Source organism: Mya arenaria, chromosome 4, assembly GCF_026914265.1.
Source record: "Mya arenaria isolate MELC-2E11 chromosome 4, ASM2691426v1".
In the NCBI taxonomy this organism is placed as follows: Eukaryota; Metazoa; Mollusca; class Bivalvia; order Myida; family Myidae; genus Mya; species Mya arenaria.
The window spans coordinates 32,839,305-32,865,328 of NC_069125.1; the positions used below are offsets into that span (position 1 = coordinate 32,839,305).

General features: G+C 33.4%; 2 protein-coding genes across 7 annotated transcripts in view; one reads left to right on the forward strand and one right to left on the reverse strand.

The window, feature by feature from the left end:
• Nucleotides 1-1,503: 1,503 nt before the first annotated feature.
• The window catches only part of LOC128231940 (potassium voltage-gated channel protein Shaker-like), a 61,549-nt gene continuing 37,028 nt past the window's right edge, over nt 1,504-26,024 (reverse strand). For 3 of the 6 annotated variants that reach the window (XM_052945199.1, XM_052945202.1, XM_052945200.1), the window contains exons 2-4: nt 20,765-21,156; nt 15,657-18,437; nt 1,504-9,869 (exon numbers count right to left, since the gene is read on the reverse strand). In XM_052945199.1, coding sequence (XP_052801159.1) covers nt 17,000-18,437; nt 20,765-21,156 — 1,830 coding nt within the window. In that variant the 3' untranslated portion in view covers nt 1,504-9,869; nt 15,657-16,999. Of the gene's footprint in view, nt 9,870-15,656; nt 18,438-19,120; nt 19,186-19,898; nt 20,505-20,764; nt 21,157-24,226; nt 24,343-26,024 lie in introns of those variants that run through there. The other 3 variants (XM_052945201.1, XM_052945203.1, XM_052945204.1) reach the window with 3 other exon arrangements.
• LOC128231941 (U1 small nuclear ribonucleoprotein 70 kDa-like) overlaps nt 19,475-26,024 on the forward strand; it is a 68,309-nt gene continuing 61,759 nt past the window's right edge. Inside the window, exons 1-4 of the mRNA XM_052945205.1 lie at nt 19,475-19,790; nt 21,678-21,740; nt 23,599-23,653; nt 24,254-24,315. Of these exons, the coding sequence (XP_052801165.1) occupies nt 19,647-19,790; nt 21,678-21,740; nt 23,599-23,653; nt 24,254-24,315 (324 nt within the window). The 5' untranslated portion in view covers nt 19,475-19,646. The remainder of the gene's footprint in view (nt 19,791-21,677; nt 21,741-23,598; nt 23,654-24,253; nt 24,316-26,024) is intronic.

Here is a 26,024-nt window from a genome sequence, read left to right on the forward strand (position 1 = left end):
GATTTCTCATAATCATGTGATATTACTTCAAGAAATAAAATTGCTTTCCAACTCGAAGATGGTAACGACAATCAAAAGGAATGGAACAATTGAGTTATGTTAGTCGGTGTAAAAGAAACCGACGCCCTTTGAAGTTTCTCATACAAATGGAAAGTCTCTCAGACAACATGTGTGAACGTGTGTGAATCGTTTTGTCTTGATTCTTTGTCATGTGACAAGCATAACAAATGTTATATTTCAATTTCAGGACTCTCATTAATCGTGCGTTAAGCCCAATGTTGTTAATTATAAGAACAAATCAAGTGTCGAGTGATACATGCGGACTAGACTTGAATGCCTATCCCCCTGTTACTGCTCTTGTTGTTCAAAGTTAAAAACATATTTTCGAAAGTGTGAATTAACATCTTAAACAGAAACGTCCAGACTATTTATGAGTTGGTAAACTTGCTGCGTGTGTTGTCTTGAACAATTCATGTTCGTTACGTCTTTGCTCTTGAACTTTGGGGAATGTACCTCAAGTGGTATCGGTGACAGAGTTAATATTCGTTTCGTCTTTGCTTTTGAACTTTGGGGAATGTACCTCAAATGGTATCGGTGACCGAGTTCATATTCGTTTCATCTTTGCTTTTGAACTTTGTCCGTTCGGGGGATATATCTCAAATAGTATCGGTGACCGAGTTCATATTAGTTTCGTTTTTGCGTCTTGGGCATCACTGACTGAGTTCATATTCGTTCCTGATTGTTGTGTTTTGTCGTACGACTGAGTTTAGAAGTTTTGTTGCCAGTATTCTTCTACAGCCGATTGTATTAAAGTATTAAACTGGATAATTCTTTGATTTTGTAAGTTAGTCAAAAGACTTATTGATTGGTCTATACGTGTCTAATAATTACTATTGATCAATGAGACAATTTAAATGTACAAACTAGCCAAAATATAACCCGAGGACAACTCATCAGTTTTCAAATTGGCTGCCGCTTTATTATTGAGCTACAAACGTACAAAAATAAACCTCGCCATATGCTCTTTCATGTTTGTGGTCAGATTCACATATATATATACTGAATCTGACAACACACATGAAAGAGCACTTTCTTTTCATATTTTTCAAATTAGATTATCTTACTGGTTTCTAGAAAACGGTCTAACCATCTTCTTGCACGTACAGCTTCATACGACAAAAACAAACAAAATGGTTTTGTTAGGGTTAGATCCTTTTATTTGCAAAAACAGGTAGGGTACGAGGATTTTTTATTTATTCATAATTAGACTATATGCAAGAACATATTTTTTGTTGTCATCATTGGGGAGTGGCGTTGAAGTAATCTTCAGTAAAACGGTTTTTAAACTACATATTAAAACACTTTTTCCCAACAAACTATGAGAACAATAGGCACGGTACCTATTTCGTAGGTAAGGTCGGGTAACAAGTTGTTGTGTTTAAGGCCTAAGTTATGCTCAAAAACAGAAATGATATTCGGGGCAAAACAACAACAACAACTGCACAAGGTAAACCATGTTTTAATCAGGATTTCACAATCAAAATCATATATTTAAATACAATGAGTTGTGAATAAATATATATAACGAAATAACAAGACTGTAATGTAGATCTCAGACCATATGCCTCACAAACGAATAGAAAACAACTTTCATAAACTCTACCACAAGTGCAACATGTAATTAACAGAGAGAACCATACACGTGAAACAAGTCATTTTCTGCCTATTAATTTTCAAGAAATATTTAGAAGTCGACAATAGCACTCCGAGAGCTGTGTATGATAGAACATAACGAGAAGAGGGTAAGTTATATATTATGTATGAAAGTATCGCCATATAGTGGCACCATGCGGTGCATTAAAACATGTGCCCCTACATAATTGATGGGGGTTGCCAACTAGCACCCCCAAGGAGCTTTCCACAAAATGAGTACCCATCATCAATCAAAAAGTTTTCATGATAATGGGATTTACAACATGTATTTGTAGCATACTTGCTGGGTTTTGTTTCAAATTCGTTATTAATTCATTAGAAATAAGGAACAACCAGTCAAAGATCTGTTATAGGCGTACGTTCAAGGCAATTAACAAACAGTTTTCTTGTTCATATTAAAATTGATTAAATTCCAGACGATGAACAAATTCATAACTCCTAGTTACCAGTATGAACAAAATGGACTGAAATACTCTAAATTATAGAAGATTTTAAGGCATCTGATGTACATGTAAGCTTGTCATTTTATCAAGCCATGTTAAATGGACTAGACACCAGATAAGAACATTGCAAGAACAAATGAAAATAGTATTTTTTTTTACATAAAATCAATATCGTTGCATCCAACAGCATTAATTCTTTCTTACTGATGTATCACATTACTTAAGACACATGTATCTTTCGCGGCTTTTGCATGCTTTTCAAATTCGAAATTTAGGTGGTCTGTCTACCATGTATTTTTATCTGTTTTAATCACGTGACTTTCACATGCTAAATTTACACACTATATACTGGGAAACCATTATGTGCTACTTTTAAACAGGTAAACTCAGCTGAGACAGTGACAAAATATTGTTTAAATCATGTAAAATAATCTCATGTCCAGTCCCTTCAAATGTAATGTCTGATGACCCCATATAACTTTGATATAATTTGAAAGGATATTGAATGCTGAATGCAAATGTTTAAGAATACATTATAAATAAGTTAATATAGTTTGTACATTTGTCCTTTTTTTCTGGATTCAAATGTTAAATGACCCATATCGCCATATTTCAAGACCCCAAAAAAAACCTGTTTGTAGAAATATTTTCAGTGTACTTTTTACAGCATTCTTTCTGTACATGTAAATAATATGTACCAAAAATAATATGTGGTCACCAGGAATTCAAAATTCACATGATTTAGTAGCAGATACCATACCTCTTATACACAAGGCAAGATGGCAAAGTAAAGGAAATATCAGATTAAGAAGTGATTTTGTCATCTAATCAGAAACATGTAGTATATAAAAATTTGATGGATTGTACATACAAAATAATGTATACTTATACAACCAAAAGCTAATAAATAATAATAAATTAAAAGATGTTAAATGCTGTAAATGTGATTCACAAATGCCAAAACAATGGACAAACTAAAGATTAATTGTCAATGCTAAATGAACGAGGATAAATTTCAAAATGAATTGAAACCAAACAAATGCAACAAAACAAATACATAAGAAATGTACAAAGTTCCAGCTTAATGTATTATAATTGGAATTCAATGAATACTCTTTTTGCACTAAGAAATAGAATTACAAGATTATTGTATTGACGTAAAACAAATCTAAGGCCATATTCAGTATAATTACTATCCTTATCCCATCAGGCATGCATCTGAGTGATTCCATGCAGTTCATTGGACAAATAATTTTACTGTCCAATCAAAACACTTTAGCTATACTTGTTAAGTGAAATCAAAGGTGATTATTGTATTTAAGTAAAAAGCTGGATCTGGAAGGATCTGGAAGTTCTAATGCGGAGCTATTGCTGTCTGAATAATGAGGTCAAATGGTTGTTTAAGTCAGGTCAAGATTTAGAATGTAATTTCATTTTATCCAAAATTTTGCATATAATACATATCTCTTTACATGAGGGGTCGTTCTACCAATTTAATAAAACGAGGGGGTCATTTATGATACCTATCAAATGAACAGTATCTTTGTTGTCCTAACATAATTGAGGCTATATTTTACCAGAAAGAATGCAGTTAATATAAAAACTGAGACAAAATAAATATAAATCTTGTAACAAAAAGAGCTAATAATTGCCAACTATTGATTAACAAAATAAAATAATTAAAAACTCAAAAATATTATAATGATTACAAATGTATATACATTTTGATTGAATTTGTAAAACAAACCTTTGATTACAATGAATAAAACAAAACAAAAAACAATGGTATAAACAAGTAAAACAACCATCCATGATTTGTCTTGGCGTTAACACAATATAGCACGCTACTTTAAAATGATCGAGACTCTAATATATATACTGGCAAAATTCTATACCCTTTTAAAACAACTGTGAGAGTATTTCATTATACATTACATACTTGTTAGTTTTTCTAATAACATAAACAATGAAAAATAATTCAACAACAAAAATGATGTCATAAGGCGAAACAGAAATATGTTTGTTTCCAGTTTTCCGACTGATTCCAACCTTTATTTTTTTCATTGCCATCGGACATATTTTTAGAGGCCGTTATCTTTTTTCCTTGTTTTATAATATATATCTAAAATACGTGTCATGTGCTAGCAAGACATGTAAATATACTTTTTTTTAATTTATCTATACTTGGCATCAACCCAGACAAAAGGGCGACATTTTAGAGACATAAAGACACAGTTTTACCTAAAAATTACTTTAAAATGCTGACCTACCACCCATATTATTTTTGGAAGTGAAATTAAAAACGAACAATTTTTGTTTGGCCTAAGGAGAAGTCAATAACTAAAAAATACTGCAGAGTGCATTAATGTTGTGAGACTTTATTTTCGATTACATTTGCAATTACATTTCATCACAAATTCAAAATTTTGCTCAATGATATTTATAAAAACATGTCCAGAAGTAATTTATATTATCAGAGGCCTGCAGACACTATATCTTACAAATTGGTCAAAAGACTAGAATTTCGAAAAAAGGACTGCATATTTAAAGTAAAATAGATGACTGTGGACATTTGATCTTGTAAAATGGTAAAATCACAAGAATTGCTAATAAAAAGGACCTCGCATATTTCAAGCGGTATAGAGGTTTAAATGCAGATTCTAAATCTCATAAATTGGGTCAAATTACAAGGGTAGCGAAAAAAATACCTCGCACATTTAAACCAATATACAGTATAATACTAAAGTAAAGAAAAATTATGATTATAGAGACAGAAACAAAATAAAACATGATGAGATTCAATGTTTAAGATAATATCAAACCAACTAGGAGTATATTGATTATTATACAGAGACCGTGAGTGTGATGAATATTTAAAATTCAATAATCTAATCCTGTTCAAGGATAAACTGTTTTAGAGAAAACTCTAAAATGATCTGCAATTGGCGTTGAATGCAATAATGACATAAAAATGCAAAATGAGTTGCAATGAAATAATAGATTAGGTCATGCAAAATATATGTTCTTCAGTCAGTGAAAGACACACACACATGCGCACACTGTAGTCTAGACAAACCATTTTCTACAAGAGATATTTAACAGGTTTAAAATTGAAAACAAGTGCATTGAATAATTGATCAAGTTAATTTATTTTTAAAAATTCAAAACAAAATACATATTATTCTTTCAAATAATTATGCAATTAAAAAAACATGACTCTTATTAAAGTAAAAATCTCTTTATCGTAAGTTGATGAGCAGGGGTCTGTTTCATCATGAATTCTACATGTAGCAGCAGTTTCTCCTTGGGTGTTATTTTCAATAGAGCAGTACAACTAGGAGAGATTTTCAAAAGAGCAGTACTACTAGGAGAGATTATCAACGATTCAGTAGGAGAGATTTTCAACAGTGCAGTAGGAGATATTTTTGACAGTACAGTAGTACTAGGAGAGATTTTCAACAATGCACTAGAAGAGATTTTCAACAGTTAAATACAAGTAGTAGAAATTTTCAAAAGTGAACTAGGAGAGACTTTCATCTCTGCACTAGGAAAGAGTTTCAACAATGCAGACGGAAATATTCTTTTAATAGTGCAGTACTACAAGCAGATATTTTCAACAGTTCAGAAGTAGATATTCAACAGTTAAGTACAACTAGGAGAGATTTTCAACAGTGCACTAGGACAGATTTTCAACACTGCAGTAATAGTTCTACTATGAGAGATTTCAAACAGTGAAGTAGGAGAGATTTTCAACAGTGAACTAAGAGAGATGTTCAACAGTGCAGTAGGAGATATTTTAAACAGTGCACTAAGAGAGATTTTCAACAGTGCATTAGGAGAAATTTTGACAGTGCAGTACTACCTTTGAACATCTACACAATCTCTCCTATGTACAAAACTGCTCCTAGGACTTTTGATGGAATGGCTCCTACCAACAATACCCATCTTTTTGTACACACTATTTGTAGCTTTTCATGGCAATATACAAGTAGTTTGATTAAATTAACTATTATATATGCATTAGGTCTTAATATAGGCCTTTCAAATTAATAATTGATAGATGAAGCCAGCTTTTTAACATCTCAAATTGCATGAATGCATGGACATATTTCTTCAGTGTAAAGATTATGGTAATATTAATGGCAAATAAGTTCAAAATCCATTAAAATTATAATTGAATTTGAGTTTGTCAATTTAAGGAGTCTTTGTCATACGTAAAAAAACAACATGTTTTGATTCTCGCTTTGTACATGTTCGTCAATTTATGTGGATAGATAAACAAGTTAAATTAAGTATACTAGATTACTTCAACTATATTGAGTACCACTCCATTTAATAAAAAAATTCTCCGACAATTTTAAGTTGGATAATAATTTTAGAAAAAACAACACACTTACGATCTTGAAAATAAGAAAAGAATGTTACCTTGCGTTCTAAAGACTGCAGTCTTACTATTTTAAGAGACCAATTACAGAGCTGTTGTGAAGGTTACTATGGTGACACTTTATCAAAAAAACAATCAACATTTTGAGGGCTAGAAACATGTAGTTCTAAGTAGCATTTAATTAAGACTACAATAGAATCTACTATCTAGCCATCAGCCCTCATTTATAACTATAATTCAAAGAGAAAAATTATCATTGAGCATTTTTCAAGGTAATAAATTCTAACAATATCAATAATTATCATAACGTAAAACAATTTTTATTTATTAAATACACTAAAATCCATATATTCAATGCAAACTGGTGCTTTAGTGCAGTATATATGTGTACAAGAAAAAATATATCATAAGAATTATATATTCATCAATAAAAGTTTGAATATTATTCATAAATAAAGTCTTGAATACTATTCAAGTAAAATATCATCACCTAAGACTCATTAAAATGTTAAAAGATCAGACCTTTTGTTCAACATATCATAATATCATTTACATTTTTTTAATTTTTTTTTTTTCTAGCAATTTAGGTCTGAACTCTTTTTGCTCGTAACATCTTATTACCGTATATATGTAAAACTAGAGATGATCATTCTGACCAAGTTGAATTGAGTTAAGCCTAAAATTGTGACCTCTATTGTGTTCACAAGGTTTTTCTACTAATTGACCTAGTGACCTAGTTTTTGACCTGGGTTGACCCAATATGGAACTTGACCTAGCTTATGTTAAGATGATCATTCTGACCAAGTTTCATTAAGATAAGGCTAAAATTGTGACCTCTATTTTGTTCACAAGGTTTTTCTAATAATTGACCTAGTGACCTAGTTATTGACTGCGTATGACCCAATATCGAACTTGACCCAGATTTTATAGAGATGATCATTCTGACCAAGTTGCATTAAGATTAGCCTAAAATTGTGACCTCTATTGTGTTCACAAGGTTTTTGTACTAATTGACCTAGTGACCTAGTTATTGACCGCGGATGACCCAATATCGAACTTGACCTAGATTTTATAGAGATGATCATTCTGACCAAGTTGCATTGAGATTAGGCTAAAATTGTGACCTCTATTGTGTTCACAAGGTTTTTGTACTAATTGACCTAGTGACCTAGTTATTGACCGTGAATGACCCAATATCAAACTTGACCTACATTTTACAGCGATGATCATTCTGACCAATTTGCATTGAGATTAGGCTAAAATTGTGACCTCTATTGTGTTCACAAGGTTTTTCTACTAATTGACCTAGTGACCTAGTTATTGACCGCGGATGACCCAATATCGAACTTGACCTAGATTTTATAGAGATGATCATTCTGACCAAGTTGCATTGAGATTAGGCTAAAATTGTGACCTCTAATGTGTTCACAAGGTATTTCTACTAATTGACCTACTGACCTAGTTTTTGACCCCAGATGACCCAATATCGAACTTGACCTAGATTTCATAGAGATGATCAGTCTGACCAAGTTTCATAAAGATTAGGTCAAAATTGTGACCTCTGTTGTGTTCACAAGGTTTTTCTAATAATTGACCTAGTGACCTAGTTATTGACTGCGGATGACCCAATATCGAACTTGACCTAGATTTTATAGAGATGATTATTCTGACCAAGTTGCATTGAGATTAGGCTAAAATTGTGACCTCTATTGTGTTCACAAGGTTTTTGTATTAATTGACCTAGTGACCTAGTTGTTGACCGCGGATGACCCAATATCGAACTTGACCTACATTTTATAGAGATGATCATTCTGACCAAGTTGCATTGAGATTAGGCTAAAATTGTGACCTCTATTGTGTTCACAAGGTTTTTCTACTAATTGACCTAGTGACCTAATTATTGAACGCGGATGACCCAATATCGAACTTGACCTAGATTTTATAGAGATGACCATTCTGACCAAGTTGCATTGAGATTAGGCTAAAATTGTGGCCTCTATTGTGTTCACAAGGTTTTTCTACTAATTGACCTAGTGACCTAGTTTTTGACCCCAGATGACCCAATATCGAACTTGACCTAGATTTTATAGAGATGATCAGTCTGACCAAGTTTCATAAAGATTAGGTCAAAATTGTGACCTCTATTGTGTTCACAAGCAATTGTGGACGGACGGACGGACGACGGACGAAGAGTGATCACAAAAGCTCACCTTGTCACTACGTGACAGGTGAGCTAAAAATGTTGTAACATCATTAACATACAAACTTGAATATTATAATATGGTGATTCATACACACAGATGTACACTTCAAACTTATAAACAGTATGTTATAATACATAATTTGTTCTGGATGATACAAAAAGGCTGGACACAATAAGAACAAACTTGCATTGATATTGAATGACAACAGTATGGAATATTTACCAATTGTGCTAGGGTTTTCACTGAATGACAAAACTTGTGCAACGTGAGAAACGAAATATAATGCAAACTGTGAATTTTATTAGTAGAACTACTTGTAGATTTTACTAAAAAACAGCTTCATGGTACAGTGTCCATGACATATTCGTGTACAAGCTTAGAGAAGCATGTGAACTAAATTTATGCAAAATGAATATGTTGCCTGTATGGAATGGAAAACCATTATTTCATTAATGATGAAGTTTAGTTTAAACATACATGTATAATGTTAATAAAATTATGTAAATTAGTGTGATCATATTTGGTAGGATTGGATGAGAAACGTTTAAGTTAGAAAGCAGACATTTTGAAATTGGCCAAAATGCCGACAAGAGACATAATTATAGTGCTCTGGATCTGGCTGTTTTTTGCCATTATGCCAATAAACATTGTGACTAAGTTTGATAAAGGTTGGATCACAAATATATAAGTTAGAAAGTGGATATGAAAGTCTAACACTGTGGCTGACACCGCCAGACAATATAATCCCTATAGGTTGTCCTTTCCACTGCAGGCAACATTAACATCTGCTTTGGACATAGAACAATATAAGACCATGTGACTGTTTTGTACACGTTTTCCATAGCAACATAACACCCAGTCAGACACATGCACATCATCATCGAAAAACTCCTTGGTCAGATAATGGGAGTAGCAGACGCAATCCAATCAATGTTAATCCATCTTTAGGACCTGCAGGGACTTCGTAAGCATTGTCGGCAAGTGTCAATATTCAAGGCTTAACCGCAATATCCTAATATGCATCCATGCTTATATGTACACATTATTTTCTGGTGGGAAGGTTTTCACTAAAGGAGTTCAAGGTCATTCCTGGTCGATCTAGCAGTGGGTAGGTTGGGGTCCCATCTGAAAGAGGCAAAGACATTTATTTTAAACACACACACACAAGATAGTGTTCTCACCTTAACCTACAAGGAAAATAACTTACACAGTTGATGAGTAAAAGGATATTGTTTCATGCTTTCCGGTGGTTAATTGAAATATATCGCTGGATTATATCGGTGGACTATATCTCGATATACCCCTGTCACACAGTGTTTGAAACAGTGATGTTATCAAAATATAATTTCACTCACAGTTTTCCCAGATTTTATAAGTATCGTTGCAAAAATGGTGACATAAAGGCATTGAATGTCAGGAAGAAATTGCAATGACATAATTTAGTTTTGTTTGGAATATGTAAGAAATACTGGTAGAGGTTGTTGAAATAAACAATTTACTTCTAATTTCCTTCCAAAATTTAGTATAAACATACATTTTTTTTATTATTTCAGATTTAGTCATTTGTCATTTATGATTGTCCACTTATAAAAAGATTTACAAAATATAGTTATTCAAGAGTTACAAAAACTACATTTTACATTAAATTATCAAATTTGACCTTACAAACAAATGAAGTTTTATTGGTCTATGGTATTATTCAGTCACTTGCAGGTTAATCTGTATGACTTTTTACTTTGCTGATCATAATGATATAGTCTAGATATGTTAAAATACATAAATGATTAACATTGCGATATGGAGACAACTTGATTATATTACTTTCTTAGGTTTAAAATAAAGATTACAGAGCATTAACTGAATTAAAAAATGTATTACTTAAAACGCTTTAAAAAGAAATGCCTGAGGTAACCAAAGTTTTTATTGCCTATAAATACATGAGATTTTGGCAGCTGAAATTTAAATGGTCAGGTTTGTGCATAAATCTCAGGATTTAACAAGGTTTGACCTTAAAGTATGACCTTGAACTTTGAGAAAGGTCAAGTCTGGTATTAGAAACATTGAGCTCAGGAATCATTATTTGTGCTACCCACTAATTTAGTAACAGTTTGGACATGACCTTTGTGCATATACATGTATTTAAGATTGCATGAAGTCTGTTTTTGACCTCCTTAACTCTGGCATGTGACGGATCCTCTCAGAGAAGTAAACATTTGTGCAGGAATTATCCCCCCCCCTCCCCCTCCCAACCTCTGTAGAAAAACGTCATCAACTTGGAAAAAACAGATAACTCACATTGTAGAATACCAGCTCTTTATTTCTTGTCTGTGCTTCTATGAATAACAAATAAGCCAACTAATCCTGATGAATTGCCCAGGCTGTCTGAATTATGTAATTACATGTGCAATTCATATTTCCGTTACCAATACTGAGCATATTATGGGTTTCTGCTTTTTTTTGTTAATTAACAGAACCCAATGCCAAAGTAAACGAAGCAGTCTAATAAGCATAATGGAATAAAAAGTACTTGCCATATTAAGGAGTTACCCTAGGAAAAACATAGAAAAAGGTGTTTTGGGCAGTACATCACCTGCATTCAGCACTGTCATGGTAACAATACAAGCACTAATACAATGATGTATTCAGTCAGCTCATAACTGCCATGTTCGGCCTTGACCTTTGAGCTTGCATTTACATTGATTTAACTCTAAAAGTGATTCTGACCTTTGTCAGTGCATGCTTTAACCTCAGGCTTAGTGTGTTTTTGACCTTTGAACCTATACATAGTGACTATTTCACAGGGATTTACATAATTATAAATATACAAAAATAATGTAGAAATGGACTGCTTAAGGGAAAATAATTGGCTAATGCTGCTGGTATTTTATTATCTAAAGTTAAAGTTTGCGAGGACTTACGATTATGCAAGCACTATTATAACCTTCGGTAGTAGTAAATCGGTGTGTACTGGTGTTTGCGTAAGGAAATTAAAGTTCAATATGCAATTTTGTATGCAAATTGGCCCATATTTTTATAAGTATTTAACACTGTACAAACTAGAATTACAGCATAAATCACACCTAACCCATGATTCTATGTGATCATTACAAATCAACAGACAAATTCTGCTGCAGGAAATTAAAAGCTAGACAAATATTTGGACACTTGGTTACATTCCATGATTTCAATAGTGAACCAGTTCACAAAGAATTAATTATTGATAGAAGCTATATGTAGTGTAATATATCATCCTATATAAGGGTTCGGAAGAAACCAGGTTATACTGCTGTTCTTTCCAGTAAATGGAATTGATTTTTCAAGCACATAATAGAAATGCACGTATCGGAAAAACGACCCTGAAATCAGTAACTACCGAGATGCTGGTTTTAAATAGTAACTCAATAGAATACGGCAATCCTGGGTTCTTTAAACAAACTGGTCAATGTAAAAAGCAATAAAGTACCTGATAAAGTTTATTTTGTTTTTGAAGACAAATGGAATATATGATTGTGTAATGTCAGATGATCTGTACTCTCTGGCCTTGTGTATAACTGAAACAAATGTTTTCCCCCAATTTTGATGTTTTCTTGAATTGTCCTTCCTCTTAGGGGATATGAAGCTCCCTCGACCCCTTTAATAAAGCACACAAAAAAACGAGCTGTCACAAGAACATGATAAATGCCCCCGAAAGGCCTCAATGGATGGATGGATAGCCCAATAGTATTTTGGCCTCTAAAGTCTTAGTATGTAACATATTTTCAAGACCTACCCTTCCTTCCCATGAAGTTTGAAATATTGATCCATTATTTAACATTAATCATGGGATTGATAGAAGTCACTGCAAGATGGAGCGGATGTCAACTTGTTTACGGGCCTAATTTAAGTGTTCTTTAGTTATTGATAGGAAAGAAATTTTCAGTTTATGGTCACCACAACCTTTACTTTTGACCCACTGACCTAAATTCGTTCAGCTGCTGGCCATTACCAACCCGCCTACTAAATTTCATGATGGCCTAAGTGTTCCATACCTATTGATCAGAAACAGATTTAAAGTTATCAGTCATCATGACCCTGACCTTTGACCCACAACCTGCTGGTCAATACCAATCTGCATATACACCAAGCCTAACCATTTTTGGCAAAGGCGATTCTTACTGGGGCTGAGCCAGGATTCGACATTAGAGTGGGTGTAAACTTTTGAAATGCACCCCTTCCTCAACCCGAAATTTATTTGGTTTAAGGTGTTGGCAAGGGGGTCCAGGGAGTACCTAAACAATTCCTAGTCTGAAATGGTGCATTTTGGGTGTGTTTTACAACTTTTTTTGATCCTATATTGAAACAAAAAGTAAACTTGACAATTTTAGGGGAAGCACGCGGGGTATGATGTCATGTCTGATGTCATAAAACTACAAGTCTGAATGATTAAGCAGGGTATTTATAGGGGGCCAAAAAGGGCATATGCAATTTCTTGGAAATGTAGGTCATAATCTTGAAAGAGTTGAGCATTCAGCCTAATGCTTATAATATTTATTTCAAATTGATTTATACTCTAATTGTACCATATTTTTTCTATTTTTAAAGATTACAGCCATTTATAGCAATAATCGATTCTGAGATAGCGCAATTGGCTATTGCCAACCTTTATATTATATATGATGGACTTCAAATTTTTGGAATGACATAAAATTTAAACAAATAGCAACTTTGCAGAACAGAGAATTACCGATATACATTATACTAAACAGCTACTCCTTGTCAAAGTTTTGGAATTATTTTTGATACTTTATTGTAAAAAAATATTTTATACATTCTCATTTGGCATCATGACATAAAATAAATAATAATAATATGAACATAGCAAGTTCATGTTATTTACATCAGCTGGTTCTCGTTTGTATGTGAAATAGCTGAAGTCATCAAAATCTTTAAACCACTATTGAATTTACTATTGATTCCGAACAGCTTACCGGGTAGGTCACAGAAATAGAACCAATCAAGTATAAAATAAGGTTTAATTTCATTTTTTCCGCTGACTGACTAACAATGAATTAATAGTTCTTAAGTAACGGTAATCTCTTTTTATTGTTAATTTTATAGACGTTACTACTTTCATGTAAATTCTCTTTTAATTACATGATTTTAAGCGATACACAAAATATATAAATCGATGTAAAATTTAAGAGGCTTAAATTTAATTTTTACATCCAAGTCTTAATCAGATATACATAAAAAGTTTTCTGCCTCAGTGGTTGAAATTAGCACAAGCCAGAAAGCCCAAGTGGTTAAATGCTTTTTGAGCTTGCAAAATTTCTTGATATTATCTTGCAGGGGCAGTGCTTACGAACAGTCTCAAGTCTGAGTTCAGACTCAAGACTCGTTATGGAAAAACATCATTTCATTGTAATGTTCCTTCTACCGGAGAATTGATGGTAAAATTTGCTAAAATATATTCATATTTGAATGTTTTACTATTATTAACATACATTTTTGTAAAAGAAATGGAATAAATATGATTTTTTGGTCCTTTATAAAAAAGCTTTTCTGAGTCTGAGTCTAGACTTGGACTTGAGACTGTTTGTAATCATGGCCCCAGGACTTGATGATTTTTTAATCGCAAGTAGTAGTATGAGACTTCGGGCTAGTTCATCCAAAAATCTAATTTTGATGACTTAAGCTTAACTTACTTCAGCTTAACTTAGGTGCTTACACTAATAAATTTGTTTTGACAAAGCTATCACGGAACTTAACATACTAAGAAAAACGTGACAATGGGTGATTTACCATCCATTATTAATGTTTTATCAAGTGCAGGGTGCTAAGGACACATTGTATTGGACTGTGAAAAAACTAAATATGAGTTTAACAGAAATCAAGTGCAGGGTGCTAAGGACACATTGTATTGGACTGTGAAAAAACTAAATATGAGTTTAACAGAAATATGTTTTCAACTTCCAAATAAATGAAGTTCTTGATCTTTAATCATAATATATATGCCTTTAAACAAAACTAAGGAGCTCTCTGATTATCCTTTAAGCATTGAATTCTATGAAGAAAAAAGAGTGCACTTGGTGCTGGAATTGATAAGAGCAGAAGGGTGTTATCAAAAAGGGAAGAGAGCAGTGTCCTTCAAAAACCCTTTAGTTAAAACCTAAATTATGTTCTTCGCATCACAGAAATTTGGGTCCCGTGAATGTCAAATGCCTCAATTCAGAAAATAATAATTGTATCATTGTTGCCAGCAGAATTACTTGTGTCTACATTGATATCAATAACTCGTTGACTTTGCGCCAAAACTCTAGTAATATGACATACAAACAAAAACAAACATCATTCATGTAAGATATATAATTAATTGAACGTTTCATGAACATAGTCCACCCGTTTTTGGATTTACCTCAGTCTTAAAATTGTTGCACTACCAGTGCAACAATAAATTACTTCAATCCAAAAAAGGGTTGACTCTGTACATGAATTATCAATTCAGGAATTTCAGGTAATATCAAAATTCATATTTGGGTATATAAAATAAATCATCAAATCTCTAGTTTTATCATAATTTGCAAAAAATAATTAAGGTACATTCGAAACTCCTTTTCTGTTAGGGTCACTAAATTTTATCGTACCAAAATGGAGTCTTATTTTCCAATTCCAATTAAGAAATGAAACATTTGCCATCAATTGATCAATATAAACCGGTAGTTAACATGATATATACGTTATGGGGTTAGCAGGTAAACCAATATGGGATATACAGGGCGCAGGAAACCTTATTCAGGTCCGAGCTTCGCTCTCACCTGATTTGGTTTTCTTAGCCCAGTTAATAGCCCATATTGGGTCACCTACTAACCCCGTAACTTATATCCATGTATATATATATATTTCAGATATCTTTTTTTACCCTTGTATATTTACCTTTTAGTGTAAGGCGCCCCTACGTGTATACTGGTACCAGGAGTCAAATCTCCCCTTCATCCCCAGCCTGACCACTCTCTAATCGAATATGAGCAATAGTTCATGAGGAAAACATTTTCATCTCAGGAGATTATGCATGGCATCTATTCCTATGGAATTCATGGAGGGGCGTAAGCAACTGTTTCTCTTGAAGTGAGTCTGCGTTGATTTCAATAAAACATCTCTATTGTCTTTGATTGGTTTGTTTCATAACATTTCTCTAGGTGTTTTCTTGTGATCTAATTTTCCGTTTCAATCACATATAATCTTTAATTGGCTTAAACCATAAAATTTCTCTAGGTGTTTTCTTGTGTTCCAATTTTGTTTCAATCACATAATTTAATCTTTGATTGGCTTGATCCATAACATTTCTCTAGGCGTTTCTTGTGTGTTTCAATCACATTTAATCTTTGATTGGCTTGAACCAGAACATTTATCTAGGTGTCTCTTGTGTTTAAATGAACACATTTCCTTTTTTTTTCAAGCACATTAAGTCTTCTATTTGTTTCTATAATAACATTTCTCTAAGTGTTTTCTTGATTTTTTGTTCAAGCACATTCAATTTTGAGTCTTCGATCAGTTTGTACCATAGCATTCTCTATGTGTTTTCTTGTGTTTAGATGAACAGATTTCATTGTTTTGTTTCAAGCACTTATTTACAGACTGATATAAGCATGGCCCAACAGCAACATAAACCATTTTTTTGCATTCATGAGGTAGAAACCATCTTGTGGAGAGGACAAAATGCATTCAAATATTGCAGGCATGCCAATATAACTCATTCATAGATCTTTTATTTGGAGAATATGAACCACTGTAAGTGGTCACTCATTTGAACTATATTGTAAGCTAATCACAATTTCAATCCTCTTCGTAGAAGATTCAGATGCAGGGTAAGGTCGACAGCAGAAAGACACGGATTGGAAAAAAAAACTGATTTGTTTTATGTAACTGTACATCAATATTATATATACAATTTATCACAGCATGTCATGTTCAGTAATGGAACAACACACGTACATTATGTTAAAAACTGTAAAAAAATTGGTAACACTCGATTTGATAAGGATAAATATAAGATGCTCCAGTGACTGGAAAGTGTTAAAGGGAAGGTTTAGTGTAATTCATTCTTTGCAAACAATATGCCTGCAAACGACTGTTCCTTGCATTTTACATTTCACTGAACAATATCACTCTCATATTAAATATTCTCCATAGAGTTCCAGTCTCAACATGTTGTTATGGGACTTGAAATTTCTACATAATAATGTGGCTTCCATGAATATTTGATGAATTGATTCTCATTATACATCTGTTTCAATACTAAGGTTGTTCACACTTGATGGATTATTATTTTTGTTAGTGTGATTTTCATTTGCCTTGTCCATAATATTGTAGTTGCTTCCGCCCTCCCCCATTTCTAGCACATCGGAACCACTATCTGAGAGTAACGAGTCTTTCTTCTGAGGGTAATCAGGGCATGACTGAACATGTTGGTATGACTGTCGATCATCGTACTCAGTCTCTCGATGGTAAAAATAGTTAAAATTGGAAACAATAACAGGCACAGGCAAAGCGATTGTCAACACACCAGCGATGGCACATAAGGAGCCAACTAGCTTTCCCCAAACACCTATGGGCCTCATGTCACCATACCCAACGGTGGTCATAGTCACAACAGCCCACCAAAATGCATCCGGTATACTTTTGAAATGTGATGCCTCTGCATCAGCTTCAGCAAAGTAAACTGCACTAGAAAATAATATAACACCGATAAATAAGAAAAATATGAGCAATCCAAGTTCTCGCATACTGGCTTTAAGCGTCTGACCCAGAATCTGAAGTCCCTTTGAATGTCTTGATAACTTGAAAATTCGAAAGACACGAACCAGTCTTATCACCCTTAGTATAGCTAGGGACATCGCCTGGTTGTTACTTTTGCTTTCATCTGCTATGACAGTCCCAAGTGTGATAAAATATGGAATGATTGCAACAATATCAATAAGGTTCATAATGTTTTTAAAGAATCCTAATTTCTCTGGGCATGATGCATACCTTACCATAAGTTCTGATGTGAACCAAATAATACAACATGTTTCAATAATGAAGAATGGTTCATTGAATTTCGGTATGTCATCTTCTTCAATATTGCCTGTGCCATTTATGGTTTCATTCACAACTCTGTAATGCTTGAATTCAGGCAAAGTTTCCAAGCAAAATATCACAATAGAGAGTAAAATAATTAGCACAGAGAAAATGGCAATGATTCTTGCAGCTGTTGAGCTTTCTGGGTATTCAAATAATAACCAGACCCTTCTTTGAAATTCATTTTGGGGAAGGGGTTTTTCTTCTTCCTTAATAAATCCTTCATCTTCTCTGTATTTTTCAATTGCTGCTAGACCTAATTCATAGAATTTGATCTCTTCTGCAAAAACATCCAATGGAACATTCACTGGTCTCCGTAACCGTCCACCACTCTGGTAATAATATAATATGGCATCAAAACAGGGTCTGTTTCTGTCAAAAAAGTACTCATTTCGAAGTGGATCATAATACCTGTTCCTTTTGTTGGGACACCCAAGCAATGTCTCCGGAAACTGATTAAGTGTTTTAAGCTGGGTTTCAAACCTCAGCCCACTGACATTGATCACAACACGTTCACACGCTTGGTAGTCCTGATTCTGCTGACCCATCCCATCATGTGGATGCAAGTGGTCATCTTCGGTGAGTTTTGGGAAGGACCTGGAATTTGGAATATTAGAACTTTGTTTACTACGTTGATTTAATGGTATATAAGTGTTATTAGGACCACCATTACCTTGTTGACTATCACAACTAAGAATGGCAACATCCATAGTTAAAGTTAAACACCACCATAACCACTCCAGATGAAAAATAATCCAATACTATTCAATATACTATCAGCAAACTGTCCATTGATAAAACCATCCTTCAAAAAAAGTTTAGTCCCTTTGTTATCCCATTTGAGACATTGTCATGCAATAAAAGAATCCAATTTGGAAGCAATTTCACAGCCTGTTCCAATCACCAATAATTTTCCAACTGAATGCGTGAATGTACACACAGCCTTAATACACACTGACTCTGTAGAGTATGCTGAAGCTAAGTCGGTGCTCGATCGAATTAGTGACGTCATTATACGAGCAAATGCGAACAAGGCAATCCACTATTCAATCATTTGTATTGACGATCACATCGTGTTCTTTAACAAAATTAAACAAACTGCATTAGCGCTGTCATTGTCACGAAAATGTGTGAATTTTTTTCAATGATTTTTGATTCCATGAATGTCGGTGCATAAATACACACTTTTTAAAAGTGCAATAAGTAAACAATTATTTTTTTTCTTTATTGAGCGAATTTTCAATGCTTTATAGAACGGTAACTGTTGAAATTTTTCTCACGTGCAACTTTTTGGAATAAAATGCATCTGTCAACTTTTAGTTTTGTGTTGATAACCACGCGCACTGATCAATATCCTATCAGAAAGCCATTCTAATTTACTGCTTTGTATATGAATTTGAATATCGGTTCGATATAGGCTAAGCTGTATAAACAACACGCATCTATTTCAGTTTATGAATAATACAAGGATAGTTAAGTTACTTCTATTGGAGTATTTTTCGCTCCAGAAATAATTTATGTCTTCTAAATGTCTTGCTTTAGCAATAATACCAACGGCGATTCATGTACTATTCGCCCCGCACCTAAATGATTACCTCTTTCCGCGATGTACGAATGAAATTTACACAATAGGCTGTATAGTGGCCTGTGTAAACGAAACAAGCGATTTCAGGTACGAGGTAGTCAGCGTGTAAATCGATTGCGAACACACAGAGATAGCTAACAGAAAACGTCGATAAAACCCACGAGAAACCAACACATCACTGCATTATATTTCCAGACTAAGAGAAGAGAGTTCTGGTTAATATGACGGCATTTTTGCCTCCGAATTTACTGGCTTTATTTGCCGCAAGAGACCCTATTCCATACCTGCCGCCTAATGACAAGCTTGGATTTGAGAAAAAAAGGAATGGTTATGGTGGAGTAGCACAATATCTCAAGGAGTTTGAGGTAAGAGAACTTTTGTTTTATATAATACATAGCAATATACGTTACTATTGTGTCAGATATATGTAATACAACATAGTTAAGTCAAAGTTGAAATGTCCAATAACTTACAAAGTTTCCAAAATGGTAGACACTATAGTTGCCATTGTTTAGATCTTGTTGTGTCTTGGCTCATGTCCACAGATGAGCTATAAACTCTTATAAAACATCTAATATTTGTAACAATCCAAAACATTTCTTTCCTATTAAACTGAAGAAAACAATCCTTGATAGTAGACACTATTATTATCTATTTCCACTGAGAGCAATCCCCTGATTGAAATTTACGGTTCTGAAATAGCTTTCCAAGCTCACAGTTACTACTAGTCCAACTTGGTCTGCCTTCCCCATAAATTATTCACACACAGCTTGTTATGTTTGCATAATGTTAGCAGGAAGTCCATGTAGACGGCGGATAGCACATATTGTACCAATATTGTTAATTTCTAAGTAGTGTATCCATAAACCAGTCATATTTCACATGTATTCACAACTATTTAAAAATACCAAGCATTGTACATCCTTTCCAGGAAACCGTTACCACATCAAGCCCTGAATGCTAAAAAGCTGATAATAATATTTGATTCTGCTAGAATCAATAATCTGATGTATGTTAGAGGTAGAGATCAGAGCCACAGAAGCTGTCCTATTAAGCATATTCTTTGTGAATCAAGTAAATCCCAGTCTCTTGAACACGGTGTGAGATTGAAATGGATTTTTTCCAGCTACTGTCTTAATGATTGAAAACACCAGACACTGACTTAAATCGATTAATTCAGACTTGATTGGTACATTGAAGCTTGTAATTTATGTTTTACGGAGTGTTTTTGAGAATGCTATTGGTCGATTGAGATAGGAGTGAAGAATAGGAAAAAGTTTTCATGCTTTATCAATACTGTTTCATTTAAATCATTTACATTTTAAAATTAAGTACTTACTGTCTTGGTTGTTCGCAGTTTCCCAGCAATGGAGCCGTTGATTCATCCCTGAGGTCATTTCCACTCTCTTGGTAACTTTTGTAGTTTGCAACTCCGCCATGGGCATTGTCACTCTGATCATGTCCAACAGATTCATAGGGCGGTGGGTCTGACACAGGAGACGGGAAATCAGCACATGTTTCGTCTTTGTCCTTGTCTTTATGTTTATCCGACTTCTGTTGCATTTTGAAGATGTTTGGAAGGCATGTTGAGGTGGTCTCCTCTTCTGGAGGTGTGGTCACCGTCACCGAGCCTGATCGTGCACTACTCGGAGCAGATTTGCTCCTCCGTATGCGTTTAGCAGCTTGTATTCTCTCTAGACGCTGGGACTCACTAGCATCTAAGTCTTTGGGCTGAAAATACAACAGAAAATCTGATCTGGTTGCATCTTTTAACGGTTAAATATCCTGAAAGCATTAGGCTTAGCTTAAACACTTTTCTCCACGCAGTCATTTCTAGCCATTTGTGCTAGTTTTCTTGCTATATTTAAGCTATATCAGGAATTGGTTGAATCGATGAGACAAAGATTGATGAATTGTGCCTGAGTAGACAGGGATTGGAGCACTAAGAAGCTGATGTAACATCCTAGAAGTGAATTATATTGCTTTCTGTTATTTTTAATCTTGCAAGCAATGTGTTCAGTATGCTGAGAAATTATTGATTGATAATAATGCAAGAAATGGTTCCGTTTAAATCTGACTGTTTGTATTTCATGGAAGTAGTATTGATCTGCTCTTTTTTCTCCAAACATTTAAAATGGGATCTTTATGATATATGTCGAATGGAAAACAATCTGATATCATTAACAATCACGTTACAACCAGTGTTGAAACACATTTACTACAAAACAATGCATGATATATTTTATTTACAGGATCCAAAAGACACACCCCCTCCGACAAGAGTTGAAACAAAAGATGAACGCAAGGAGAGAAAGGTTGGTACCTCCTCAAAATCCATGGATTAATCCAGAGAATAATGCAAATGTATAGGCACATGAATATTTTATTGATATATCAATATGCTTTAAGCAATAACATATACCACATCAAAGGCTATTTTTAAATCCTGTAATGTTTGTTTACGAAATGTTGAAACTGGTTGAACTAGTATTTATATCATTATATCTTGCTTTTGATATTGTTATAAGACCATTTTTAATAATGGCGTGTAATAATTATTATATCCTGAATACAATTCATGTCTTCATGAATGGAGAAAGTCTGCAAGAATCTTGGGTTACCAAATAATCTTACACCCGCTATAATTCAATATGTAATGAATTCTGGACTGAAATATGCTGATCAAAAATAGATTCCTTCATTTCTCCATTGATATAATTTGTTCTCAAATAACAATACAATGGCCTATTGAGTGTACCGTTTTGCCTTTAGCACTTTGTATGCCATTTTCATGAAATTTGACCTAATGGAATTGTCAGCATTTTAATAGGTAGTGAATAATAGCGATTTAATGATCAATAAGCATTTATACCGGTAAGTCCACTTGAAATTGAAAAAAATAAAAATATAAATCTGGTTAACGTATGGTTCACTATTTAAAAGCGCTTGACTTATTATATTTGTGCTTGTAAATCACATTTTTTTAAGACCATAGAACAAGAATTTTAATGCGTTCAAGAACAAAAATACTGATACAGTTGATATTATAAGTTAGCTCTCTGATTTGGGAGGTGTTCAAGTATTTGGTTTACATTTACGTCACTATAGGGTTGAAGGGCACCATGCAACATAACCAAGTTAAGCTTTAATTGCTCTAAATCTTGCAGACGTCTGCGAATAACAATAGGATTGCATGTTGTATTGATTTCATGCATCTATGGAGCTTATTTGACTGGGAGTTTAGTATTTGGTATTGAACAAAACGGAACAGAGATCAACTTGGAATCAGTTTCAGACTAGAGAAATTGATCCTTGGCAAAGGTTCTCTCCTGCTGAGTGTTAAATGACTAGCATGAGTCTGCAAAGTCTATTGGCCATCTTTATCTACGACTGTGTAACAAAATAGCGTAAGGTCAAGAAATTTGGTGAAGTTAAAAGCGAGTATCAGAAACCCATTTAAACTTATAATTTGCAAATTCACTATAAAGTCTGTATACAAGTTCAAGCACATCTAAATTTTGTTTAAATATATCTTGTTATTACAGAATATAAAATATTCAGAAATTGATCATTCAAATCACATCATGAAAAGATGTCACCAGTAAACTGGAAATATTTGTCCTTAATATCCACCAGTCAAGCTGGTTATTGAAATTGCATCAATATGTTAGTATATTTTATATTGGTAGGGTATACCTAGCCTACGTTAATTAGACTAAGCAAGACAAGGAGGTTTCAAGTATTGAGATCAATTATAGAAAACCTTTAGGTGGATGCGAAAAATATATGCTTTTATGCCTTATATAACCTGAATCACCTTAATGCAAGAACTCAAGAACTGCTTCTATTTTTATGCGAAGAATTGTGTTTGTGACGTCAGATGCCTTGATATGACACCATATTAATGGTATTTATTATATTGTCCAAAAAACTACCCTGGAGACAATAATGTAACTTTAGTTTTAAACTGAGTGAGAAGGATGCATGAACAGAACATGTTGCAAGAAAATGAAAGAAGTTAAACTTTATATATGGATCGAAAAATTCCATTTTTGTAAGATTTTTTTTTGTCAGCATTAAACAATGCAGATCTCGGCCCTAATATTTTCCATACACAAATATTCGGTCTCACTTCCAATACATTATTTTAAAGATTGTATTCACATTTTCCAGAGGAAGGAGAGAGCTGAGCAGATTGCCTATAAGTTGGAGCAGGATTTGGCCCTTTGTAAGTATAGTGGGCATGTGTGTAAGTATAGCGCATGCAAAAGGGATATATTTTAGAGTTATTTTATGATCCTTGGCATTTAAAAGATAATAAAGCTTGTATTTACAATTTTATCTTTTACATTCAGCCCTTTCAATTTGGTTTTAACGATCCTGAAACAAGTAATCACTGTTGTTGGCACAATGTTCAAGTGTAGTCCTGCGTTGTGGGGGTAATCAAAAGTTCTCATAGGAGACCCACTTGTCCAGCTTGGTGACTACAAACCAAACTCACATGGGCCAAGGTCGGGAAGTGAACCTAGGTCAACTAGGGGAGAAGCTGGTGCTACTATTGTTTATCAACTTTGTTTTAGTTAAGACTAAACAGTTAAATTGTTTAAATGAATGATTTGTTCTATGAAATGAAAAATGAAGGCGAACGTTTGACATGCTCTGTGTATTTTATATAAAAAGCAGAATGGTAAGAAATTGGAATATTTAGATATTACATTAAGAAAGCTCATTAAAATTTAATATTTATATACACATCGGTTAAAGAATTAAACATATTATGAATAATATGGCTAACATGTACCTGTGATGTCACGTTAACTGTTAACAGGGGACCCACATGCAGCGAACCCATCTACAGATCCATACAAGACACTGTTCGTAGCTAGAATTGTAAGTATTTATACTGGTAGGTGTTGTGCGTCTTTGTAAGTTAGAGACTGTCCGAATGTGCGTCCTTTGCTGTTGTTTAAGTATGTCCACTCATTTTGAAAAATAATTGTGGCCTGAATTGACAGTTTTAATCACTGGTAGTATTTGAATATCCATTTACTATAGTAACAGCTACAGTGACCTTTTGGAGAGTGTGTCTTTCAAACTGCTAGTTAAGCAGATGTGGAAACTATAGATCCTAGTTTTCAATATTTTTTATGTAAAATCTTGAATTTAAGCTTTTGTACTACCCAATTAACACATTGGGATAGTCCAAATTTCAATCATTGCCGATTTAATGATTCTTTAATACATCCAGTTGTAAAAATTGTTCTGTTAACTTCTGTGTATATGTGGATATGTTTTTGCCTCCTTTAAATCTGACTACTATGGGAAAAAAATAAGAAATGCAGGACATCATTTAACGTATTGAATAGTTTAATCACAACTCATTAGACAAAATTTAACTGCCCCGTATTAATGACGACTTCAATACATATTTTTGATAAAGATGGATTATGAGTTTAATTGCATTTAGTGTTCGATATCGCATTCTATTGTTTCTTTTATCCTAAAAGACATGCTTTAAGCCTTTAATTACTATCATACCCACTATCAACTAATTGTTCGTGACAAAATACTTTGTATACACTATTGATAACATACTTCTAAATATACTGCCCTATTATGCAATGAAGCCTTTATATTTATGATTTATGTACCTACCTGTCCGATATGAATGTGTCTGAAGTCAAATGTTAATGCTCAATTTTTGGCAAAATTGTTACATTGAACTGATTAGTAGCTGCATTGAGAAATAGAGCAAGGGAGACAACTCGCCACTCAGAAAAGATTTTAAGATAAATATGATACAATATGCACTATCTTACAACTTTAAATTTAAAAATAGGGTATCAAAATAATTATCTACAACTTCTGCATTTAGTTTTTGGTATATGTAACTTACAGTCATGTCTTGATTCTTTTTTTGGTATAAAATTTTGCTGTTTTATATTGATTATCAGTTAATTTAGGTACCATAGCTGTTGTTTGAAAGGACTTGTGGTTCTAAAGCCATTGGTAGGGTAGGTTGGAGTCAAGGGATATAACTGGGATGAAACTTTACCTTAAAGTATAATTGTGCTTATTTCTCTGTATATTCTGGGTTTAGAAACAAAAGTAGTTCTACTGATCTATAATGTAGAATTGTTTTAAGTAAGACATTGAGTTGATGCCCTGAAATGCCATATTCTTCAAATTATACCAAACTTTTTAACTTTAATATTTTTTTTAAATATTTTTGAATTGTTTTCATGTTTGGCTAATAGAAGATGCAAGTGTTTTCTCTTCTTTGATATAAAATCCCTTAACTTGGATGAAAACATTTTAAAATTTTAACGGTAATGATGTTGTGCAAAAATGTTTTTGCAAAAGTGCAAGATGCCATGATTTTCATTAATACAGACTCTTTTAACTTCAGACATCTAAGGTAGAAGTCTTATAATTTCCAATATGATTTTGTTTCATTCTGAATTATTAATGTATTTTCCACCTTTTATTCAATTCTCTATTTCCCCAGAGGTAAAAAAAAATGAATATTAACTATTCAGCTGTAGAAACCTCTGCTGTAATGAAAGCGAAAATGAGATTGTGGGATTATGGTTGTTTTG